The 19,158-nt window shown below is 43.1% G+C and overlaps 11 protein-coding genes across 11 annotated transcripts; 5 read left to right on the top strand and 6 right to left on the bottom strand.

Moving 5' to 3' along the window:
- Positions 1–197: 197 nt before the first annotated feature.
- SET1 (histone methyltransferase SET1) lies at positions 198–3,659 on the bottom strand. The gene has a single exon (XM_020215611.1). The coding sequence runs from the start codon at positions 3,291–3,293 to the stop codon at positions 225–227; it is 3,069 nt and encodes a 1,022-aa protein (XP_020069064.1). The 5' UTR covers positions 3,294–3,659; the 3' UTR covers positions 198–224.
- Positions 3,660–3,675: 16 nt separating this feature from the next.
- Positions 3,676–4,496, bottom strand: CYBJADRAFT_186276 (ETC complex I subunit). Its single transcript, XM_020217207.1, has 2 exons — positions 4,023–4,496; positions 3,676–3,945 (listed from the first exon to the last, which is right to left on the bottom strand). The coding sequence occupies exons 1-2, from the start codon at positions 4,334–4,336 to the stop codon at positions 3,774–3,776; spliced, it is 486 nt and encodes a 161-aa protein (XP_020069063.1). The 5' UTR covers positions 4,337–4,496; the 3' UTR covers positions 3,676–3,773.
- A 49-nt stretch (positions 4,497–4,545) lies between these two features.
- ORC6 (origin recognition complex subunit 6) lies at positions 4,546–5,678 on the top strand. The gene has a single exon (XM_020215610.1). It carries the CDS (start codon positions 4,575–4,577, stop codon positions 5,649–5,651), a length of 1,077 nt encoding a protein of 358 aa, XP_020069062.1. The 5' UTR covers positions 4,546–4,574; the 3' UTR covers positions 5,652–5,678.
- Positions 5,679–5,835: 157 nt separating this feature from the next.
- On the top strand, positions 5,836–8,978 carry NMA111 (Nma111p). Its single transcript, XM_020215609.1, has one exon. The coding sequence runs from the start codon at positions 5,890–5,892 to the stop codon at positions 8,887–8,889; it is 3,000 nt and encodes a 999-aa protein (XP_020069061.1). The 5' UTR covers positions 5,836–5,889; the 3' UTR covers positions 8,890–8,978.
- A 37-nt stretch (positions 8,979–9,015) lies between these two features.
- MRP35 (mitochondrial 54S ribosomal protein bL35m) lies at positions 9,016–9,297 on the bottom strand (the record flags this gene model as incomplete). Its single annotated transcript, XM_020212937.1, has 1 exon — positions 9,016–9,297. One exon carries the CDS (start codon positions 9,295–9,297, stop codon positions 9,016–9,018), a length of 282 nt encoding a protein of 93 aa, XP_020069060.1.
- FYV6 (Fyv6p) lies at positions 9,034–10,098 on the bottom strand. Its single transcript, XM_020215608.1, has 2 exons — positions 9,774–10,098; positions 9,034–9,709 (listed from the first exon to the last, which is right to left on the bottom strand). Exons 1-2 carry the CDS (start codon positions 10,073–10,075, stop codon positions 9,472–9,474), a joined length of 540 nt encoding a protein of 179 aa, XP_020069059.1. The 5' UTR covers positions 10,076–10,098; the 3' UTR covers positions 9,034–9,471.
- Positions 10,099–10,234: 136 nt separating this feature from the next.
- On the bottom strand, positions 10,235–11,543 carry NCS2 (Ncs2p; the record flags this gene model as incomplete). The annotated part of the gene is made up of 1 exon (XM_020215607.1): positions 10,235–11,543. The coding sequence occupies exon 1, from the start codon at positions 11,524–11,526 to the stop codon at positions 10,237–10,239; it is 1,290 nt and encodes a 429-aa protein (XP_020069058.1). The 5' UTR covers positions 11,527–11,543.
- Positions 11,544–11,842: 299 nt separating this feature from the next.
- COX23 (Cox23p) lies at positions 11,843–12,127 on the top strand (the record flags this gene model as incomplete). Its single annotated transcript, XM_020212198.2, has 1 exon — positions 11,843–12,127. A coding segment is annotated over one exon (285 nt), but the record flags the coding sequence as incomplete, so codon positions are not given.
- A 50-nt stretch (positions 12,128–12,177) lies between these two features.
- CYBJADRAFT_169035 (uncharacterized protein) lies at positions 12,178–13,975 on the bottom strand (the record flags this gene model as incomplete). The annotated part of the gene is made up of 1 exon (XM_020215606.1): positions 12,178–13,975. A coding segment is annotated over exon 1 (1,564 nt), but the record flags the coding sequence as incomplete, so codon positions are not given.
- An 819-nt stretch (positions 13,976–14,794) lies between these two features.
- Positions 14,795–15,543, top strand: HSP12 (lipid-binding protein HSP12). The gene has a single exon (XM_020215605.1). It carries the CDS (start codon positions 15,018–15,020, stop codon positions 15,378–15,380), a length of 363 nt encoding a protein of 120 aa, XP_020069055.1. The 5' UTR covers positions 14,795–15,017; the 3' UTR covers positions 15,381–15,543.
- Positions 15,544–18,592: 3,049 nt separating this feature from the next.
- CYBJADRAFT_174667 (uncharacterized protein) lies at positions 18,593–19,148 on the top strand (the record flags this gene model as incomplete). Its single annotated transcript, XM_020216612.1, has 1 exon — positions 18,593–19,148. A coding segment is annotated over one exon (556 nt), but the record flags the coding sequence as incomplete, so codon positions are not given.
- Between the last annotated feature and the right edge of the window lie 10 nt (positions 19,149–19,158).

The following is a 19,158-nucleotide window of genomic DNA, read 5'->3' as shown; positions in this document are numbered from 1 at the left end:
TGGAGCATAGTTCCTCACCAACATTCTCTGTCTGTCGCTGTCTTGATGCTATTGCTCGGTATTATATCTCAACCATTTCGCTGATGAGAGGTGGAAGTTTTATGTCTGACGGCTTTTTTTTTTTTTTCACCAGCACACGTACGCGTCCCAACACGCGTAACGCATCAACATTGAATGGAGACAAACTACAAGCAAAACATGTTTCCTTATGTGGATTATTACAATTAGTTCAAGTATCCTTTGCACCCTGGTGCACCACATAGACATCTAACACGCTCATTATCGTTTTCATCCCTTTCAAATTTGTAGTCGTAAGTCAATTCCTCATTGGCACCAATGTCGCGTAAGGCGTAAATGACAATACGCTTCTGTCCATCCACTTTGATGATCTTAGCGGTACAGCTTGGGACACAACAATGGTTGATGAATCTTGCAATGCCACCTTTCTTCGTAGCATCGATCACAGTGTCTGTATCTACTCTGAACAAATAAGAAGAACCAATACCAGATTTTAAGTATGCCCTTTCCCTCACTTCGGCAACTTGTTGTCGAATACGTTCACCAACGTATTCAATAATCATTTCCTTAGCTGCAATTGGTTCAAGAGCATATAGCCCCCAGTTATGGATGGCTGATCTTGCGAACGATACGGGTTTCTTTCTCTTGTTCAGTTGATTTAATTTCAAAATCTCATTCTCAGTGTTGAAGTTACTAACCTCATAGGCAAATCTTCTGTTATTGGCACGATTGACTCTAGAGCTTTGAACCTTTGAGGATTCATTCTCTTCATTTTCATGTTGAATGGTTGCCAGTGGGTCATGGACTCTTTTTCTGTGAGGAAGGTACTCTGCTTTAATTTCATCCTGAATCTTGAAGTAACCTTCACTCCTTTGAGCCCCCGTCTTATTTCTAAGGCTTTCTGGCAATTGTTCCAGCTTAAGAGTTGTATTTGAGATTTCAATCTGTCTTTGTTTCCATGCCCAATATTTAACAGATCCCTTGATTGGAGTTTCTTCGACACTTGCCAACACACTCCTTAGAAGATTCAAATCCTCATCATCTTTGATGACATTCTTGATAGCTTCTAAGTTCAGATGATCGAGTAAAGGTTCATCATAGACAGGTATTGGAATGTCTGTAACCGTTGGACGGTGTAAAGGATCAACCTTTGAGTAATCCTCATCAGTTTCTGTTGCAGAAGTATCGACATCTGCCATCTCAATGTCTTTGAGTTCTTCGACCGGTTCATTTGGCTTGACAGATGCCTGAGTGGCTTCAGGAGTTGTAGGAACAGAATCCTTCGCTGATTCTCCTTCCCCTTCCTCCTCCTCTTCTTCTTCCTCTGATGAAGAGTACAAAATAGGCTCTTTCGTCTTTGGTTTCTTTCTCTTTGGTTGGCCATCTTCCTCTAATTGTGGAGTTTCAGGTCTAGATGTTCCACTTTCGGTATCCTCGTCATCTTCGAAATTTAATTTGTAACTGAGTGGTAGAGTATCAAGTTTTCTTGTTCTCTTCGCCTTTGTTAACTTCTTGAAAGGATGATCTGTCTTCTTCTTAAAGGATGGTAATTTGGGGAACACCCTCTGTAAGGAGAAAACGTCATCTGCAACCTCGCTGACATATGACTTAGCCTCCTCAGACTCCTCCTTCAACATTGTCTTGGATTGCAAAGGTAGAGTTGGTATTACTGGTTCGATTTTCTCTTTAAGATTTGGATAGTTATCGATGTTTAAGCATTTCAATACGGCTGGAGCAATGATCTTAGTTCTGATATCCTTCAACAATGCAACTTCGAATTCTTTGGTCAAATTCAACGTTGCCTCTTCAACCGGATCCGCTGGTCTTTCCTCCTCTTTTGATTCCTCTATGGTGTAATCTTCTGGCAAGAGTAAGTTAATATCCAACTTGATTGTCCTTAGACGCTGGCCATTTTCTGCTCGTAGACAGCGTCTAGCTTCATTTGGGGAGTTATAAACAACAAAAAAGCCCATTGGTTCTTCCAATATTCTGGTCCAGTCATATCTGTTCAAATAGTCCTTCAAGTCATCCTTACTTATCTTGTCATACGTGCTTTTGCGATCAATGAACAAAAAAGGTCTGCCTTTGACGTATTTAGAAATTTCGTTAGGAATAACAAAAGCCTCCTTGGTGTCTTGTTGTGATTGTTTCACATGTGGCGCCTTTTGTTCAGCAACTTGTTTCTTTATTAATTCCCTCTTTGCATCTCTTCTAGCTATAGCATCCAACTGAGCTTTTGGTGCAGTTGGTGCAGGGGCTGTCTTCATCTCCAGCTTCTTCTGTTTCACCAATCTTTTAGTGATTTCTTTCTTCTTCACAGTTTCGAGGGTTTGTGAGTCCCTTTGTAATACTGCTTGTATCTTCTTTCCTTCAAAGGTCATATTGTTTAACCCATCAGTGGCTTTCTGAGCACACCTACTAGCCTTATCAATGGATCCGCCAAATTTGACCCTAACTATACCCAATAGCATACCAGTAGACAAGTCCATGATGTTATCGTATTCTTCAATTCTACCGAAAGAAGAAACCTGGTTTCTCAAATACGTCTCATTCCATAGGTTCCCCAATCCCGAGATGACGATTTCTGAAGGAGGTTCAGGCCCGACAGAATTCTTATCGTACAAGAACTTCGGAATTGGTAGCGATTTGTATGGAATTTTCTTGTGTCTCTTTGGAGTGCTCTGATGGTGCCTTTGCCTTGGATCCTTCGTCTTGGGTACGGAATCTTTGGGATACGACTTATACACGATTGTCTTGCCCTTTGACTCGTCCTTTTTAACTTCGGGGTCATAAACTGCATGGATCGCGGGTCTATCAGCCATACATATGGCATTAGGGTCTGTCAGTTGGCCATTGTGCAACAGATGCTTTTGATCTTTCCATTTGGTAATATCGAAATTTGTATCACTCTCCCATTTGGACAACGGTGGTGATTGCAACACCGCGTTTTTGGAGGTTGCAGTAGACAAGGAAGCTGAATCGTGAATCGTCGCTGAAGACGAAGTAGACTTAACAGACGTTGAAGAACTGCTCGTGGTTCTTGACATCGACGTCTGCTCTCTAGGGTTGAACTTTGAACTGTATGAAGCATATTTCGCGTCACCTCTATCCCTCTGGGAGAAGTAGCGATCTCTATCGTACGACCTGTCCGTGTGGTGGTTCCTCTCTACTGGTAATCTCTCTGGTGAAGGAAGATGTGTGCCTCTTGAAGGGATATAGGAATCCCCTCGTGACTTTCTGTACCTGTTGGGTGCAAAATACGGTCTTCTGGACATTGCTGGCTCTTACTCTCCGGCTGTAGTCTAACCGCTTCCTCGTTCTTCAAACGCCTTCCTCTTCCTCTCTCAATTGCGATAAAGGCAACAGTCAACTTTCGAAAACAACTCCACACACAGACACACAGAGTAGCAACACGACACAATAAATCGATAGTTGAAGGAAACCGCCTCGCTTACACCTTTCGAATGACCTAACCGCCCTGTTGTTTCTCCTTGTGGGTTGTATATCGCCTTGTTTGTTTTGATTTGTTTTGCATTGTTTTACTTGTTTTTTTTTTCGCTCTCGTTGAAACTGAAAGGATACTCCATCCTGTGTGGCCCGTACGGTGTAATAGCATGTACTCGCCTACTTTGAACTGGCATAAAGTCCTATTGGAATGACTGGTTTAAACAATGTTTTCTGTTATATATATAAAGAACGGTGTAATAAATAAGTGGAAGAATAAATAAATGTGTCGGGGTGAATAACATCTCACATCATTTGGTTCTGACGTGTTTCAACTTGCCCTTAGAATGGTAGAAGTTTCTGGAGTAGTCCTTTTGCTTGAATCTTCTCACGTTTGGCTCCTCAACAATAAAACTCCAGCCTTGGCCTTGTGCAAACTTGATGGCAGCCTCCTTTGTATCAAACTTCATGATGGTTCCTTGCCTGTTTCAAAGAGTAAAGAGTGCTCCGTTAGTACGCTGTGTCTTATGTTTCAAAGTGACGGCACCGCCAATACTTACATGTAATCACCGGACGACTGGTAACCAATGAGATCGTTCTCCCAACGGTTGCCCTTACCAAGCACGTCCCAGTCAAGCTTCCAGAAGTGCTGTCCCCAGTTACCGCTCTGGGTAGCTGGCTTAGCATCCTTGAAGATTCTAACAACCCTCTCGGTGATCAGCTCCAGTGGTGCTCCGCTGATGAGCTCCTTAGGCAACTCTCCGTGCTCTTCCTGTTTCTGAACAACTTCGCCGGCAGCTTTGGAAATCGCCCTGAATTGCGTCTGAGAAATGCTTCTCAGCACACATGGGCGGGGAGTGAATTGTCTAAGCATCTTGTTTGTCCTCTTTTCAAAGCCTTCACCTTGTTCTGATTTCCTTTTCAGGGGGGAAGTGTTGATTTTGTTTTTCCCTGAAGCTTTTTTTCTCTCCAGGCCAGTTTTTGTTACGGGCAGCAGACGGATAAACTACAGGCAGAGCGTTAGCATGCGACGGTTTTATAGAAACAGATGTCCATTCCCAGGGTTCTTTTGAGAGATACATGGTTTATTTCTGTTGATTCCACCGTCGCTGATGAACAATACGCTGGACTGTGCTATCAGGGACGTTGCACCTGATCTTTCTGGCGCGATACCGGCTGAGTTGAAACAACTAACATCAAGGTTGTATGCATCCTCGAGACAGAAGATTCCCTTAAGACAACAGCAGGAACTCGCAAGGCATCATCTGTGTGCGATCGTTGCGGTGACAAAGCTGTCAAGTAGGTTGAATCTGACGCCTGCGTCTGTTTCAAACGTTCCCCTGCCTCCGAAACTGATCAATGAACTTGTAACGACCTTCATGACGAAACTGGACGGGCTGGGCAGTTCTTCGAATACGCCCATAAGTACTCCTTCAAAGGCCAGAATTGTTGATTTGGATACAGCTACAACACCAATGTTACAGTCACCTTCGCTTCGAGCATCCCAACTTGCGGATCAGAGTCCCACGCCGACTCCAACCACGACTCCATCGCCTGTTAAAAGAGGAAAAGGCCGTCCTCCAGGATCCAAGAATAAAAGTAAATTCATGAAGAACCTTGAAAAGAGAATGCCCTCGCTGTTACAGAGCGATCCAGGCTCGCCATCTACAACGTCAAAGGTTACCGAGTCTTTGAGGGACGTTGCCGGAACGTCCATTGACACGGAGAGACACCTCTTGCTACTGACAACAAGAGAAATCGTTGTTCTGTGCAATAAATTCCAATTGGACTCCACTCTGGCAAATAACGTACTGGAAACATATCACAAGTACTGCTATAAAGTTGCCAACGAATGGATCCTGATCTGTGGCCTCATACTGAACTGCTATCTCGTTGTTAACAACAAGCTGCTGGCTGCGGTGGTGGGCTCAAAGACCAACGCCATCAAGACAATGTTCAACTTGCAAAAAGGAGGGCTCATGCTGAGTGATGTCAAGCAAAGCATCGAAATAACAAGGCCCCTGGTGGACCATCTGCGATGGTTCAAATGCTTAAAGAAGGAGCATGATGCGCATGACACCAGCTCCATCAACATCGGTGGTAACATGCTTCACAACTACAAGTTCAGCTCAGAAGAACTACTTCATGATCAAGAGGAATGGCTCAATCACATACTCAATAGCGCTTAGTTAATATGGAATAAAACATCAACGATTCAACGGCGTGTTGTTCTCTCTGTGTAGGCAGACGGTTAGGCCCGCCTACAGAACAGGCCCCGCCTACAGAACCTACGCTGTGGGCAGGCACGAAAAAATCTCTCTCCCTGGCTCTCGCTAGAAAATTTTCGTAAACAAAGCCCAACAACGAGCCTAACAACGAGCCTGCTCAGCACGCAGAGGAGAAGACAGAAAAGGATCCTGTGGGCAGATGACGGTTAAGAGGACGACTGTGAGCTCTGAAAAGAAGATCAAGGTCCAGAGGATCAGCAGCGACCTCTCGATGGGCGAGGAGATCGCTCTGGACTCATCTTCTGACAACATGGCACTGGACGTTAGTGCGGATGACGATGACTTTATAGACGAGGCTATGAATGGCCATACGACCACAGCACGGTACCAGGCTCACGGCGAACAAGGACAGCAGTGGCATCGCACGATCGACAACGTGGTGAAGTGTGTTGTTGCGGTGCACTTTTCCCAGACCTCGAACTTTGACTGTGACCCGTCGGTGCTCAGCGAAGCCACAGGGTTTGTTGTTGACAGCGAAAGAGGTATCATCTTGACGAATAGACACGTTGTGGGTACTGGTCCGTTTGTGGGATCCGTCATCTTCGATAACCATGAGGAAGTCGACGTGATACCGATATACAGGGACCCTGTTCACGATTTCGGCTTCTTGAAGTTTGACCCGAAAGATATCAAATATATGGATGTCAAGTCCTTGGAGCTGAGGCCTGAGTTGGCACAGGTTGGCTGTGAGATTAGGGTTGTTGGTAATGATGCTGGTGAGAAGCTGTCAATCTTGAGTGGATTCATATCGAGATTGGATCGTGATGCGCCTGCCTATGGTGATCTTACCTATAATGATTTCAACACAGAGTATATCCAAGCAGCGGCAAGTGCTTCTGGTGGGTCCAGTGGGTCCCCAGTGGTTAATATAGATGGCTATGCGGTGGCTTTGCAAGCTGGAGGGTCTACAGAGGCGTCCACTGACTTCTTCTTGCCGTTATGGAGAGTCGTCAGAGCTCTTAAATGTATCCAGGACGACAAGCCAGTCACACGAGGCACTATTCAAGTCCAGTGGGTGTTGAAACCATACGATGAGTGTCGTCGTTTTGGATTGACAGATGAAGCAGAGAGGAAAGCGAGAGAGAAGTTCCCGAAGAGCATTGGCCTGCTCTGTGCCGAATTGGTGCTTCCTGGAGGCCCTGCACACGGACTAATTGAAGAAGGTGACACCTTGATCTCAATCAACGGGCTGGACATTTCCACTTTCATTACCGTTGATGACATCTTGGACTCCTCCGTGGGCGAGGAGATCGAATTGTGCTTACAGAGAAGTGGCACTGATGTTACAGTCAAATGTAAAGTTGGCGACCTGCACGCAATAACCCCAGATAGATACTTAGAAGTTGCGGGTGCTAGTTTCAACGACCTGAGTTATCAAATGGCGAGACTCTATGCTATTCCTGTCCAGGGTGTTTTTGTCAACAACGCTACAGGCTCTTTCTTCTTGAACAGAAATGAGCCCGTGGGCTGGATGCTTGACACGGTGAACGACATCGATATCAAAGACCTGGATCAGTTCATAGACGTTATGAAGCAGATACCTGACAGATCAAGAATCCCAATCACGTTCCGTCATATCTCAGATCTGCACTCAAACTCCATGGCAACAATCTATGTGGACCGTCATTGGTGCTCGAGTTTCCGACTGGCTGTTAGAAATGACAAGACGGGCCTTTGGGACTTCACAGAGTTAGGAGACCCTCTGCCACCTATCCCTCCACAGCCAAAGAGTGTCAAATTTGTCGACATCCCAGTCGACCACCCCGGGTGTGCCAAGTTGAGTAGATCGTTTATGGTGGTGACAACATATATCCATATCCCTGTGGACTCATTCCCGTCATCGAGAAAGAGAGGATTTGGCGTGGTGATTGATTCTGAGAAGGGATACCTTCTTGTTTCCAGGCTTCACGTACCACATGACTGTCTCGATATACAAATCACAGTGGCTGAATCTTTGGTAATTCCAGGCACTGTTGTCTTCCTACATCCAACTCAAAACTACGCCATTGTTAAGTACGATCCTTCTTTGATCATTGGAGATGTTAGAACCCCAAAGTTCAGCGATGTTCCTCTGAAGAGGGGTGACAAGTGCACATTCATTGGCTTCAATCAAAACTTCAGGGTTGTGTCTACAGAGACAAAGGTTTCTGATATTTCATCTGTGAATGTTCCTAGAAACACCTATTCTCCTCGTTATAGAGGTACGAATATGGAAACTGTGTCTTTGGCTACAAACTTGAGTGATGAGTGTGGATCTGGTGTCATTGCCGATGAAGATGGTACCATTAGGGCGTTTTGGCTATCCTTCTTGGGTGAATGCCGTGAAGGCCACGATACGATCTATAAAATGGGCATTGATGTCACAGAGGTTAAGCACATTATAGAAAAACTACAAACCACCTCTGATATTCCAGTCATCAAGATTGTCGACTCTGAGTTCTATGCCATTTCACTGGACCAAGCCAGAGTTTTAGGTGTATCCGATGAGTGGATCAAGAAGGTTGAAGACTCTGGAAGAGATCGCTTCCAATTCATGGCAGTCTCTAGATCCGCAGTCCCTGAGGATCAACACAAACCGGAATTGGAACATCTGGATGTTGTCTTATCTATCGACGGCAAGCAAGTTTTCGATCAAAATGATATCAACAGATGTTATGACAAGGATACTCTTACGTTCAAGATTGTCAGAAGAAAGAGAGAGATGGATCTGGAGGTTTCAACAGCCGAGATCAAGTCTACAGACCATATTGCCATTTGGTCTGGTGTCGTTGTCCAAGCTCCACACCATGCAGTTCGTCAGTCCATGCTGAATCTCCCATCACAGGTCTATGTTACAGCTAGACCTAAAGGTTCACCAGCAGCTGGTTATGGTATCAATCCAACAAACTTCATCACGCACGTCAACGGTGTGGCAACGCCAACTGTTGATGACTTTGTGAGAGTTGTTAGAACCATCGGCACCAACACTTACTGCAAGCTGAAACTGGTGTCATTTGATAACGTTCCATTTGCCATTTCCGTCAAGACCAACTACCACTACTACCCTACGGGCGAGCTTAAGAGAGATCCAGCTACAAACAAGTGGCTCGATATCGAGTACGATGAGAAGAACGCTGAAACCTCGTTGAAGAAGATATAAACTGGACAAATCATTGGTATATCAACACCTCTCCTTGGTGAAATCTACATCTGTAGTGGTGTAATTATGTATAATGAAAAGAACCGTGTTGTAGTTGTTATGTATGTACATGTTGCGGACCCACATTCAGTGGTATGGAAGCAATTTTTTGAGTCTCTTGGTCTGCTCCTTTGTGCTCATCACTTTAGAACCATCACCTTTCAGAACACCAGAGCTCCAGCCGGTATTACCATGGTTTCTTGCAGCCTGGCCTCTCTTGAAGCCATTGGCAGTTTTTCTCCATCTCTTTGCAGCACCTTTGTGAGTCTTCATTATCGTTCTAACAAAGATTCCGGCTGGAACCGTTTGCCTTATCACAGAGCTCGAGAACTGGATGAAGGGGCGCGAAAGGGAAGTAAGGCCCAACATGGTTTGATTAGTTCGTAAATGTTAAACCGTTTGAGTATCAATGAAGGAAGTTCCAGAGTTCGCTTCTTTTTTTTTTGCCCGACCGACGAACGTTGTTGCCGTATGCGGTAATTTCCTATTTAGGATATTTAGACACATTTTTGGCCATATGATCCACACATCACCACTGTATTTCTAATCCTCCTCTTCTGAGGATGATGAGTAGCCTGTTACAAGTCTACTTGCTCTGCTTTGCTTGATGTTCACCCCTCGTTGCTCTGAGTCTTTTTTTGGTGAATTTTGAGCAATGCTTTCCTTCGTCTTTGTTATCTTCGGTTTCACTGTGACTTTCTTCTTTATAGAGGTGGTCTTTGAAAGGTTGAGCTTTGCAACACTGTTAGATTTGCTTTCCTGTAGTTTGGACTTCTTTAGGCTGTGCTGGCGAGTTAGTATGTTTGATTTTTCTTGGCTGGTGTTGTATACACATTGATTCATACCTTTCAAATCGTGAGAGCTCTCCTTCAATCTCACGTTTCTTTGATAATTCTTTCTCCTCTTTCTTCTTCTCCAACTCTTGGTAAAACCTGAGCTCCCTCTCGCCGATCTTGTTGAGTTGGTTTCTCTGTTTCACCTTCTCTTGGAATTCCTTTTCCTTGATGATATGGTTTCGTCTCATCTGTTCATAGAGTGAGACAGCTTCCTTTTCCTTCTCTTCCGATTCATATTTCGCAGACGCCAGAGCTTCGCTCTGCTCCAGTGCCTTCATATCACTCTTGCCTTCAGGAATAAATCGAGACATGGCTTCAGTTGGTTCTAATCACATACATTAATCCTAGCATTGTATAGCTTACACACTCATGTCAAAGATGAGACAATCCAAGAAAGTTGTGATGTTCGGGTTAGTTGGTGTTTGGGTTTTAGGTGTTCAGGTGTTATATGACACAAAATAAGAGTAGACATTTATTCCTCATCTATGATAAACTCGCTTAAAATGGCCTCAACCTCGTGTTTCGCATCTCTTCTTACAGGCCATTCGATCTTACCCTGTTTGAATCCACCCACTGTAACGGCACATCCATAACAGAGGTCAATTTCGTTGGTTGATGCAGATTCTTGGTCAGTTATCCCAGTCTGTGTGTTCATATCTAACCACTCTCTCAATGACTCCTTCTCAACCTCTGTCTCCGGTGGTAGGTTACTATGATGTGTGATGTTCTTTAGCCAATTCATTGGATCGTTGTATATCTTCCCATTACAAATGGAACAGACTTTACCATCAAAGTTTCTAGGCTCTCCCAGCTTAGCACCGGTCTTCACCACGGTTGACACAATATTATCATCTGAGCTATCAACAGTTTTGAAGTAATTTTCCACAACCTCGTTTATGGTTTTTTGTTTATTCATCATTCTTTCCGGTGAATCTGATGGCACTAGTAAGAACTCCTCTAAACCTTTCATTTGGACAAACTTCTCAATTTCACCTAGTGAGCAGTCCCTTAATGGATGTACAACATCAATCTCTGATTCTCCAAAGGGAACCACGCCATCTGTGAGTTGTTTGAAAATCTCCGAGCCACGTCCTTTAACTGTCAATGCTATGACTTCATCGGCCAAAGAGGTCATGCTATGCGCCCACAAGATGGAAGTCGCACCTTTTGCCACGGCATATCTCTCAATTAGCTGCTTAACAATAACATCTAGAATATCCTTCTTTGAAGCTCTATTTGGGCATCCTTCGAAGATATCATCCATGGTGACTGAAGAACTGCCTCTTGTTGAGGTCGATGTGAAGTCCTTGTGAAGAGTCAAGCTAGATACATCTCCCGTATTAAGGATGCTTTCAATGCCCACATCAGTAAAAGTGATCGGATACTTTTCAAGAGCGTAGTGGTTCTTCAACTTTCTCAAGACTGACCCTACCTCGTTTTGATAACTAATCACTTTAGAATCGTTAATGTGTACAACATCAACCTCAAAGCCAATTTTGGCCCTAGGATTCTTCGTCTGCTCTTCAAACATCGATATTAATATATCGAGCAACACTAATGAGCTTTTACCGTACGACATAGGTAATATAACTTTCTCCCTCTTGACATCGTCACTAAACTTGACTTTATACCTATCACTGCCCATGTGCTTCCTCTGCTTACCGCAGATAAACCTTATAAAGCAGTCTTGACAGAACAGTTCCCTCCTGGAAAGAACTGTGGCTTCGTTGTCTTTACACCTTGAACATTTGCCTGTATCCATTCTTCTTCAAACCCTCAAGTCCTCATACGTTCCTGTCTCTTTATGGAAGCTCATCGCTGAAAGTTTTTTTTTTGCTCTTTAATTCCACAATCACCGGGGCAACAAGCACACTTTCAAAAGAAAATCAGAAAAGCGCTAAAATGTGGGAAAAAATGTCTCGAAAAAGCGTCTCCGGGAAACGAGACATTAGTGCACCTTAAATCGAACCCCCCACCCACGTCCTGTCCAAACGCCACCTCGATCACGAACCAACGATATCAACATGTCAGAGAAGACCGAAGATAGAAAATGTGATGCTGACTTCAAGGTCTCAGCGCCGGATGTAACACAGGACAAGGACAAAGTTGATTTCACCAAGGGATCTGTTGATGAGTTCAAATATTACCCTGATAACCCAACTTCCAACTTCCACAAGGCCAAGTTTGCCGCCAAGGGGCCCTCCAGATACTACGACCCATGTCAAGAAAGTGCGAACATGAGTATCAAATGTTTGGAGTCGAACAACTATGACAGGGAGATGTGTTATGAATACTTCAAGGCGTATAGAGAGTGTAAGAAGGAATGGCTAGCACATAGAAGAAAAGAGAATGGCGGCTGGTGAGGAAGCTTCGCCTCATGTAAATAGTTATGAATCTACTGAGTGTTCTGATCATATATCCCAGTCCATTGTATTCATTGTCTTCCCACAGATGCCCCTCTCGCTTTCCCTTTGTCTTCCTTCCTGCTTTTGAGGGGCCATCTTACAGTTGTGTTATATGTAATATGTATATATACTTCCATCACCTGGTTGGTACTTCATTTCATAGAGATACTAGGTGACACATATCTCGCGGTGTTTGGTATGAACCTCATTACCCTATCCAATGTTGGAACGATCCCCATGGCCGACCGTCTCATGCTCATAGCATCAGAATCACCAGCGGATACAGCCTCCAAGGTCCCGCATCTTTTATCCAAGCTCATCAACAGTTCTGTATGATCACCGCCCTCCAAAAACACGTGCATGAGCTGATATCTCGATTGCAGCTTAGCAATGCATTTCGTACAAGTCATTATCCCCTTGTGCTGCTCCACTGATAACCCTTTGAACGGTTTCAACATTCTCCATTTATACAACTGTCGATTGATGAAGTTGGAGTACATCACAGAATAATCGTCCTTTCTTGGGATATAGTAATTCCCACTGGACTCTTGTGTATACGTCCCCATAAGTGCATCGAACGAACGTGACTTGAATCTGAGGTCAAACCTCTCAAAATCAACAACGTTTGCAGTGAACGCCAAAACAGTCGTTGAAGAGTCCAAACGTTTACTCCTCATAGCTGAGGAACCGTAATATTTGATCCATTTCTTCAGAGATTGTGTCTCTTTAAACTCCAAGAACCCAGAAACCTGGCATTTTACCGGATCAACGTGGATTATTCCAACAGAGATATCCTCGTTGACACAAGTAAAACAAATACCAGCTTTCAGAAACGAATTTGGTGACATTCTAATCTCATCAAACATGAACTCCTCATATGGATCATGTTCCTTTTCGCCAATAACGGCCCTGAAGCTTCTCTTCTTCGTATTTGAGCTTCTCCATACCCTCTGCTTATCATATTTAACTGCTGCTGCCCGTCTTCGGTATAGAAAAGTATCCAACGTCTTGCATAGAGGTATACTCTGGAGGTATGAACGATTCTTAGAGGTGCCACATCCAGTTTCAGAGTGGTTAAATATTGACGATTCAGAGTTGGTCAACAGATCCATCGACACAGCTTCTGACGACGCAGCGTTTAATGCAGAGAGCAGAGAAGTGCGACCAGGTGAAACTTGATACACATCGTTGCTTCTATTGCTAGTAGGGTTTGATGTTAAAGAAGCAGCAGTAGATGATGAAGATAAGGCAGCATTTGTTGCACTCCTCTGCGATAGGGCGTATCTTCTCAGATAAGAAGACGGTAGGTTGAACCCTGTTTCTGGTCTTGATTCCGCGTCCGGTACAATCAGCCCGGTGTAATGGTCTTCATCTTGCAATTCGGAAGTATTATCAAGGTTTGTATTGTCATCGTTTGCACTGTCTTGGCCAAAGTGTTGGGAGCTTGAATTACTGTTTGTGTAGAACCGTCTGACATTGCTTCTTCTGATGTATCGGTTGTACTGGCGCCCAACATCGAGCCTTGACCTTCCAGAGGCGGTTGCAGTTATGAGGGGGATCCTCGTATTTATACTGCTATAGAAGTCGTCATCGAAGTCTTCGTCTTCATCGAACGCTGAGGTTGTGGCATTGACAGAATCATTGTAGACATGACCCGCTTCTTCAAGCTCTCTCCTGTTGCGAGAATCACGCTCTTGGTCAATATCTATTGGAAGTGGCATCGTGTGATCCAATATGATATTTGCTTCCCTCGCTGTCTTTTGGTTCTGTAATTCCTAAAGAACAATCCAATATCAGTACTACCTTAACACCAACCATCTCGTTCAATTGTTCTCATCCTGTTCTGCGCTGTTTTTCAATCCCCCTGAAACCTTGACGCAATACATTTCCCAATTCGGACATAATTGTTCGTAATTGTGTTTTGTCTTTGAAGGTTTTCGTGTCACAGGACACATTTTCTGTCACTGTGCATATTTTTGCGCAATTGGCGTAAACTCATGCCAATTTGAGGTTTTATGCAACGTATGTTTTGCGCAAACTGCGAAAACCTTTGCTCGCCATACTTTGCTAACTAATCGCAATAGCAAGAGTAGAGAACAAAGGGCAACTGACAAAAATCTATGTAAGTTATCATCTTTGCACATGACATCACAAAGTAGACAATAGACATTATACAACAGACTGCAATACGAAACAATACAATTTATCCGAATCGATCGGCCTTTATCCTCCTCAGCGTCGTCACAACTAATGATCTTTATGTCGATGACGACATTTTTGGGGCATTAACTCGTTGATCTCAAAAAGAGCATCTTTCAAGAGATCATCGCTGTAAGACGAGATGAGATAGATCCGTAACTTGCATATGTTCCCGAGTCATTAACGTTAGGGATCTATATGGATGTTGTGTAGAATACGGTTCGCCGCAAGACCGCATCTATTGAGGGTGTGAGGGTTTAGTAGTTGAATCCAATCGTGAACAATTACTCATAGTACCGGGTATTCATAGACCGTTTAACACCAAACTATCATTGCTTATACACGCCGTGCATTATGACGTATTCGCCAAGTTGGGAGCTCAATCACTACAAGTATGTATTACAAGAGATTGAATTGCTGTTTCTGCCGCAAAATTGCTCTTTGTCAAAATCGACGGAGCAAGCAACTCGTCTTAAATTAGCAAAGGTCTTCAAACCTGAGCACTGAAAATCACCCCCTTAAACATCCAAGGTTGCTATGTCCTCTTGTCTATTCCTCAAGTATATAAGAAACAGACCGTGCGCTATTTCATCAATTGGTTCTTCTTCTTATATACTATCATAACTAAAAACAAATCTCACAATACACAATGGCTGACGCAGGTAGAAAAGACTTTTCCGACAAAATTGCAGAGGGTATTACCCCAGATTCCCAAAAATCGTACGCTCAGCAAGCAAAGGAGGGGGTGACTGACGGTTTGGACAAGGCAGCCCGTACTTTACAACCAGATAACACCAAGTCCACCAGTCAACAGCTCGGTGACTCTGTGTCCTCCGGTGCTGAAAAGGGTGCAAGTGCTGCCGAGGGCTCTGGTAAGAGTTTGGAGCAAACCGCCTCCGAGTATTTGGACTCTGCAAAGAAGGCGGTCAACGATGCTGTTGAGTATGTCTCTGCTTCTGTCAGCGGTGCCAGCGAGGGTGCTAAGGACGGTGCTGCTGCTACAAAGAAGTAAATTGGGCATGTTTATTGAACATTCCTAAACACCAATGACACTCTTCACAAAGAATTTTAAATTGAAATAACTTTTATCGATACATATAATTGAATGACAACCAACGTTCTTTGATTGGACATCGTGAATTGTAAGGCGTTGTTGAAATTCAACAAAATTCGTGGAGCATAATCACTTCAGAAGTTCTAACTTTTTCAAAACCCATACCCAAGAATTCTGTAAATTCTAAAATTGGGAAAACAAGAACGTTACGGTCTCCCTCGCCTACATCCGAGAAAATCGGGAATGCTTGGTTAACGCTCAGACCTGTTGTGGACTTTATGGAGTTGAACAGCTGATGTTTAGACGCCTTTGTCTTGATGCACTTCCCCTTTTGGGTTTCCCTTGTGTCCACAGATGTCCTCGCGTATAACTGTTCAATATCTCCATGAGGCTGGAGTAAGGTTTCCAACAGTCTCTGTTGACATTGTATCGTAAATTATTTAGACAGCTCTTTGTCATGGTTGTCCCGGCCACGTACGCATTGGCATGGAAAGGTGAGTTCACGCATGCGCGCTTTGAACTGCGCGATCAAATCTTGATACGCATTCGCTACAATAATGTTACGTTATTCGTCCTACGCATAAGCTATACTTAGTATTCAATGCTATATGAACACATACAATTTGTACGTTACCATTAAAATACACATTCCCGAAGTTTGTCAAAGGCTTTTAGGTTCTTATCTTACAGAAATGCAGGCTATAGTCAAAATAATATGAGTCGAGCGTCAGACTGCAGAATCTCACGTCTTGTTAATGTACAGTATTAAGGGAAATTACATACCAAAATAGGGATGACAGGACTAACAGATCTCAAGACAATAGCACTCAAGAGTCAAGAGAACGCATATTTTAAAGTCAAAGCTATGTAAGTGTGTGAATATATTTGGACTGACTCCTTTTTAGTAATACATTGCTTCAGTTTAGTGGATCTGTGCTGTTAGGAAGCTAGAATCTTACATGTGTCTAATTTGTTCAACTATTTTTATTGATGAACAATGTCAGACATTCAGGCAGTACCCAAATAGAGAAACTTTTGCGATTATTAATCAAGGTAGGCTCATGTATGGATTGAACATTCAGCCGTCAAGTTTGCCGTTCGAAGCGCCGATATAACAGGCGATTTGGTTCAAGATCTTGCGTACAAAACAAATTTATCAAAAGCAATAGAGCTGTGTTCCAGGTCTTTCAAGCATTGCTTTCCTGTCTAAATTTAGCCTTTTCTATTTTTCTTCGCGGTTCTTTCTTTGGTTGTAGTTTCTGCGATACAATTGTTAGAAAGGCCCCGAGTTGTTGGTTTTACGAGACCTCAGACAGCCTTGATTATAATATTTCTGGCACTTTGTCATTCAGTGACCACCATAAATACATTGTAAAGGTAGGTAATAAGAATATATTGTTATGTACGTCGACTTTGGAAATTCACTATTGGTGCTTGGTTAATCTGATGAAAGAGTTAACTGAATTCAAGCAGCACGAGACAAATTTAAGCGAACTTAAAGATATTGGGCCTTGGAATCGCTCAAGTGGGTAATAAGCATCATGTGGTACACATAGACATAGCTATTAAACTGGTACTGAGTAAGAATTAATTCTAGGCTTATTCTGATCCTGTGAAAACCAACAGATATGCAGTTTACTTAAATATTACGTTAATTCTGTTACCTGGCGCCAGAGAATTTGTGATATTTACTATTTTTTCTGTCCCTCTTGATTTACTGAACGGGTCGGACCTTACACATTCGGACGTAGCTGTGCGATGTTTAGCGCATGGAAAGTTAGTATTTCTTAATGACAAGAAAAAGATATGTTTATTCTTGCCTATTAACTTTATGCCAACCATGTAATAGTAATCTTGTTTATGTAATGTCTTGGGCATCCGAGCTTTTGATATGCATGCATATATCTGTCTTGTAACGATAACTTACTGGAATGCTCAAGTTCGTCAAGGCTAACTAATTTCTCACACTTCCAACGCACAGAAAAGTAAAAAAAGAACTTTTGGTCATGTATAGAATATCTTTGCAGTAAGTAAAGAAGTTATCAATGGAATGATCCCGTGACGCCATCAAAATCACAATGCTTCAAGCTTAAAAAGGGCTTATTGGAGCTAGCACCTGGCTCATAAGCAGGGAGTCATACTCGCCGTACCGTTGTAATAATTAGCATAGAATATATCTTCAGTAATGAAAGAAGTTGACCAATGTATCACATCTGATAGGTTTGAGTTGTCTTTTTTAGCACTTCCCATTACACATGGCGCTCGGTTCTCGTCCATTGTTCGGAAGTTAGCACTTTGCATTTTCGAAGTTAGAGGTGCACCAAAGATGCATAAAGGGAACTCTGTTGTTTCATTTAAAGTTTCGCATAATTAGATTTATGTCGTGCAAGACTCAAAGTTTAAGAAGCGCATTTCCTTTCCCCAAAGCTCGTTTTCCAAATAGTTAGAGCGCACTCGTCAATGTGTGCTAACGCTGGTGATCGGGAACGTGCATGCGTCTATCTAGATCGCTTAAGCAGATATTGTTACCGCCTTAACTTTATTTCTTCGCAGTGCATAACCGAGTCTGTGCATGCATAGAAAGAGATTACGGGTCTGTCTTGGGAGAAACATACGTACACTGGGAATATAATTAAAATGTCGAGTAGCTTGGAATGCTCTAACCTTTCGATTAACCAGTAATTGATATGTACAATTATTCTGTTTAGACCACCTCAGGAAAGAAGTAAAATGCCTCAGGCGTGATTTTGTCGATGTCCTTTTCTTGCTAAGCACTAATTTTAACTTTAGCCATGTGAATACATGTAAATACGCCTGCAATGTGTCCATGTTTTGAAGTGATCCAAAAGAGATAAATGTTCAACACAAAAGAAGAGAAACGGCTTATTAACTCGCTATGGAAACATGGCAGTAAGGTCAACAGGAAAAGAGAGTTAAAGATTCGCCTGCATTCATGTAGTTCTGAGGTGGCCAGCTTCTGCTTTGCATAACACTGGGTAGCGTTACCACAACCGCTTAGAGCATTTGAAGATGAACATTGAATACATTTACGAACATCCACTTTCAATATACTCTTAGTATAAAAGGATTCGTGTTCATTCAATTCGATTCGTTTGATCTCTCCATTTCTCATTTGCAAGTATCAAAAGGCCAACTACTTTTATCTTCAGATGAAGTTTTACAATTCGCTTCTCATTGCTGCAAATATCATCGGCTTGTCATTGGGTACTGACGCACTCACTAGTCAGACCTGTTCTGAGGTTATAGAAGAATGTCCTGACTTGGACTTCACCTTTCACTCTAAGAACGTCAGACTACCACTTGCTGATATCTCAATCTCTGAAGTTGTCTGGACTGGTGGCGACACGTATGATGTCACAGTGAACTTCAAAGCTAAAGAGACTCTCATGGATATCAAGTACCTCACAGAATTGAAACTTCTTGTTGACGGAGGTGTTATATTCTCTAGAAATTCAGGTGAGCGTTATATTTCTGATCCATCTGACTGGAGCTTTACCATTGCACTCAATTTGGTGCCTGACGAAAATTGTCGCATCAGGCCAAAAATTGACATTCAATACGACTGGTGTACTGCAGGTGTCATGACACTGGGGGACGATAAGGAGGCAACAATACCGGTCGAAGGTGCAACGGAAGCCTGTGCTGCATGGTCTCAAGTTTACGAAAAGTCCTATGACTACAGTCCAGGTTGTAACCACGACGCAGGTTCTTTAGT

The sequence above is a fragment of the Cyberlindnera jadinii genome (genome assembly GCF_001661405.1).
Source record: "Cyberlindnera jadinii NRRL Y-1542 unplaced genomic scaffold CYBJAscaffold_13, whole genome shotgun sequence".
In the NCBI taxonomy this organism is placed as follows: Eukaryota; Fungi; Ascomycota; class Saccharomycetes; order Phaffomycetales; family Wickerhamomycetaceae; genus Williopsis; species Williopsis jadinii.
This window is presented reverse-complemented; position numbering and strand designations above follow the sequence as displayed.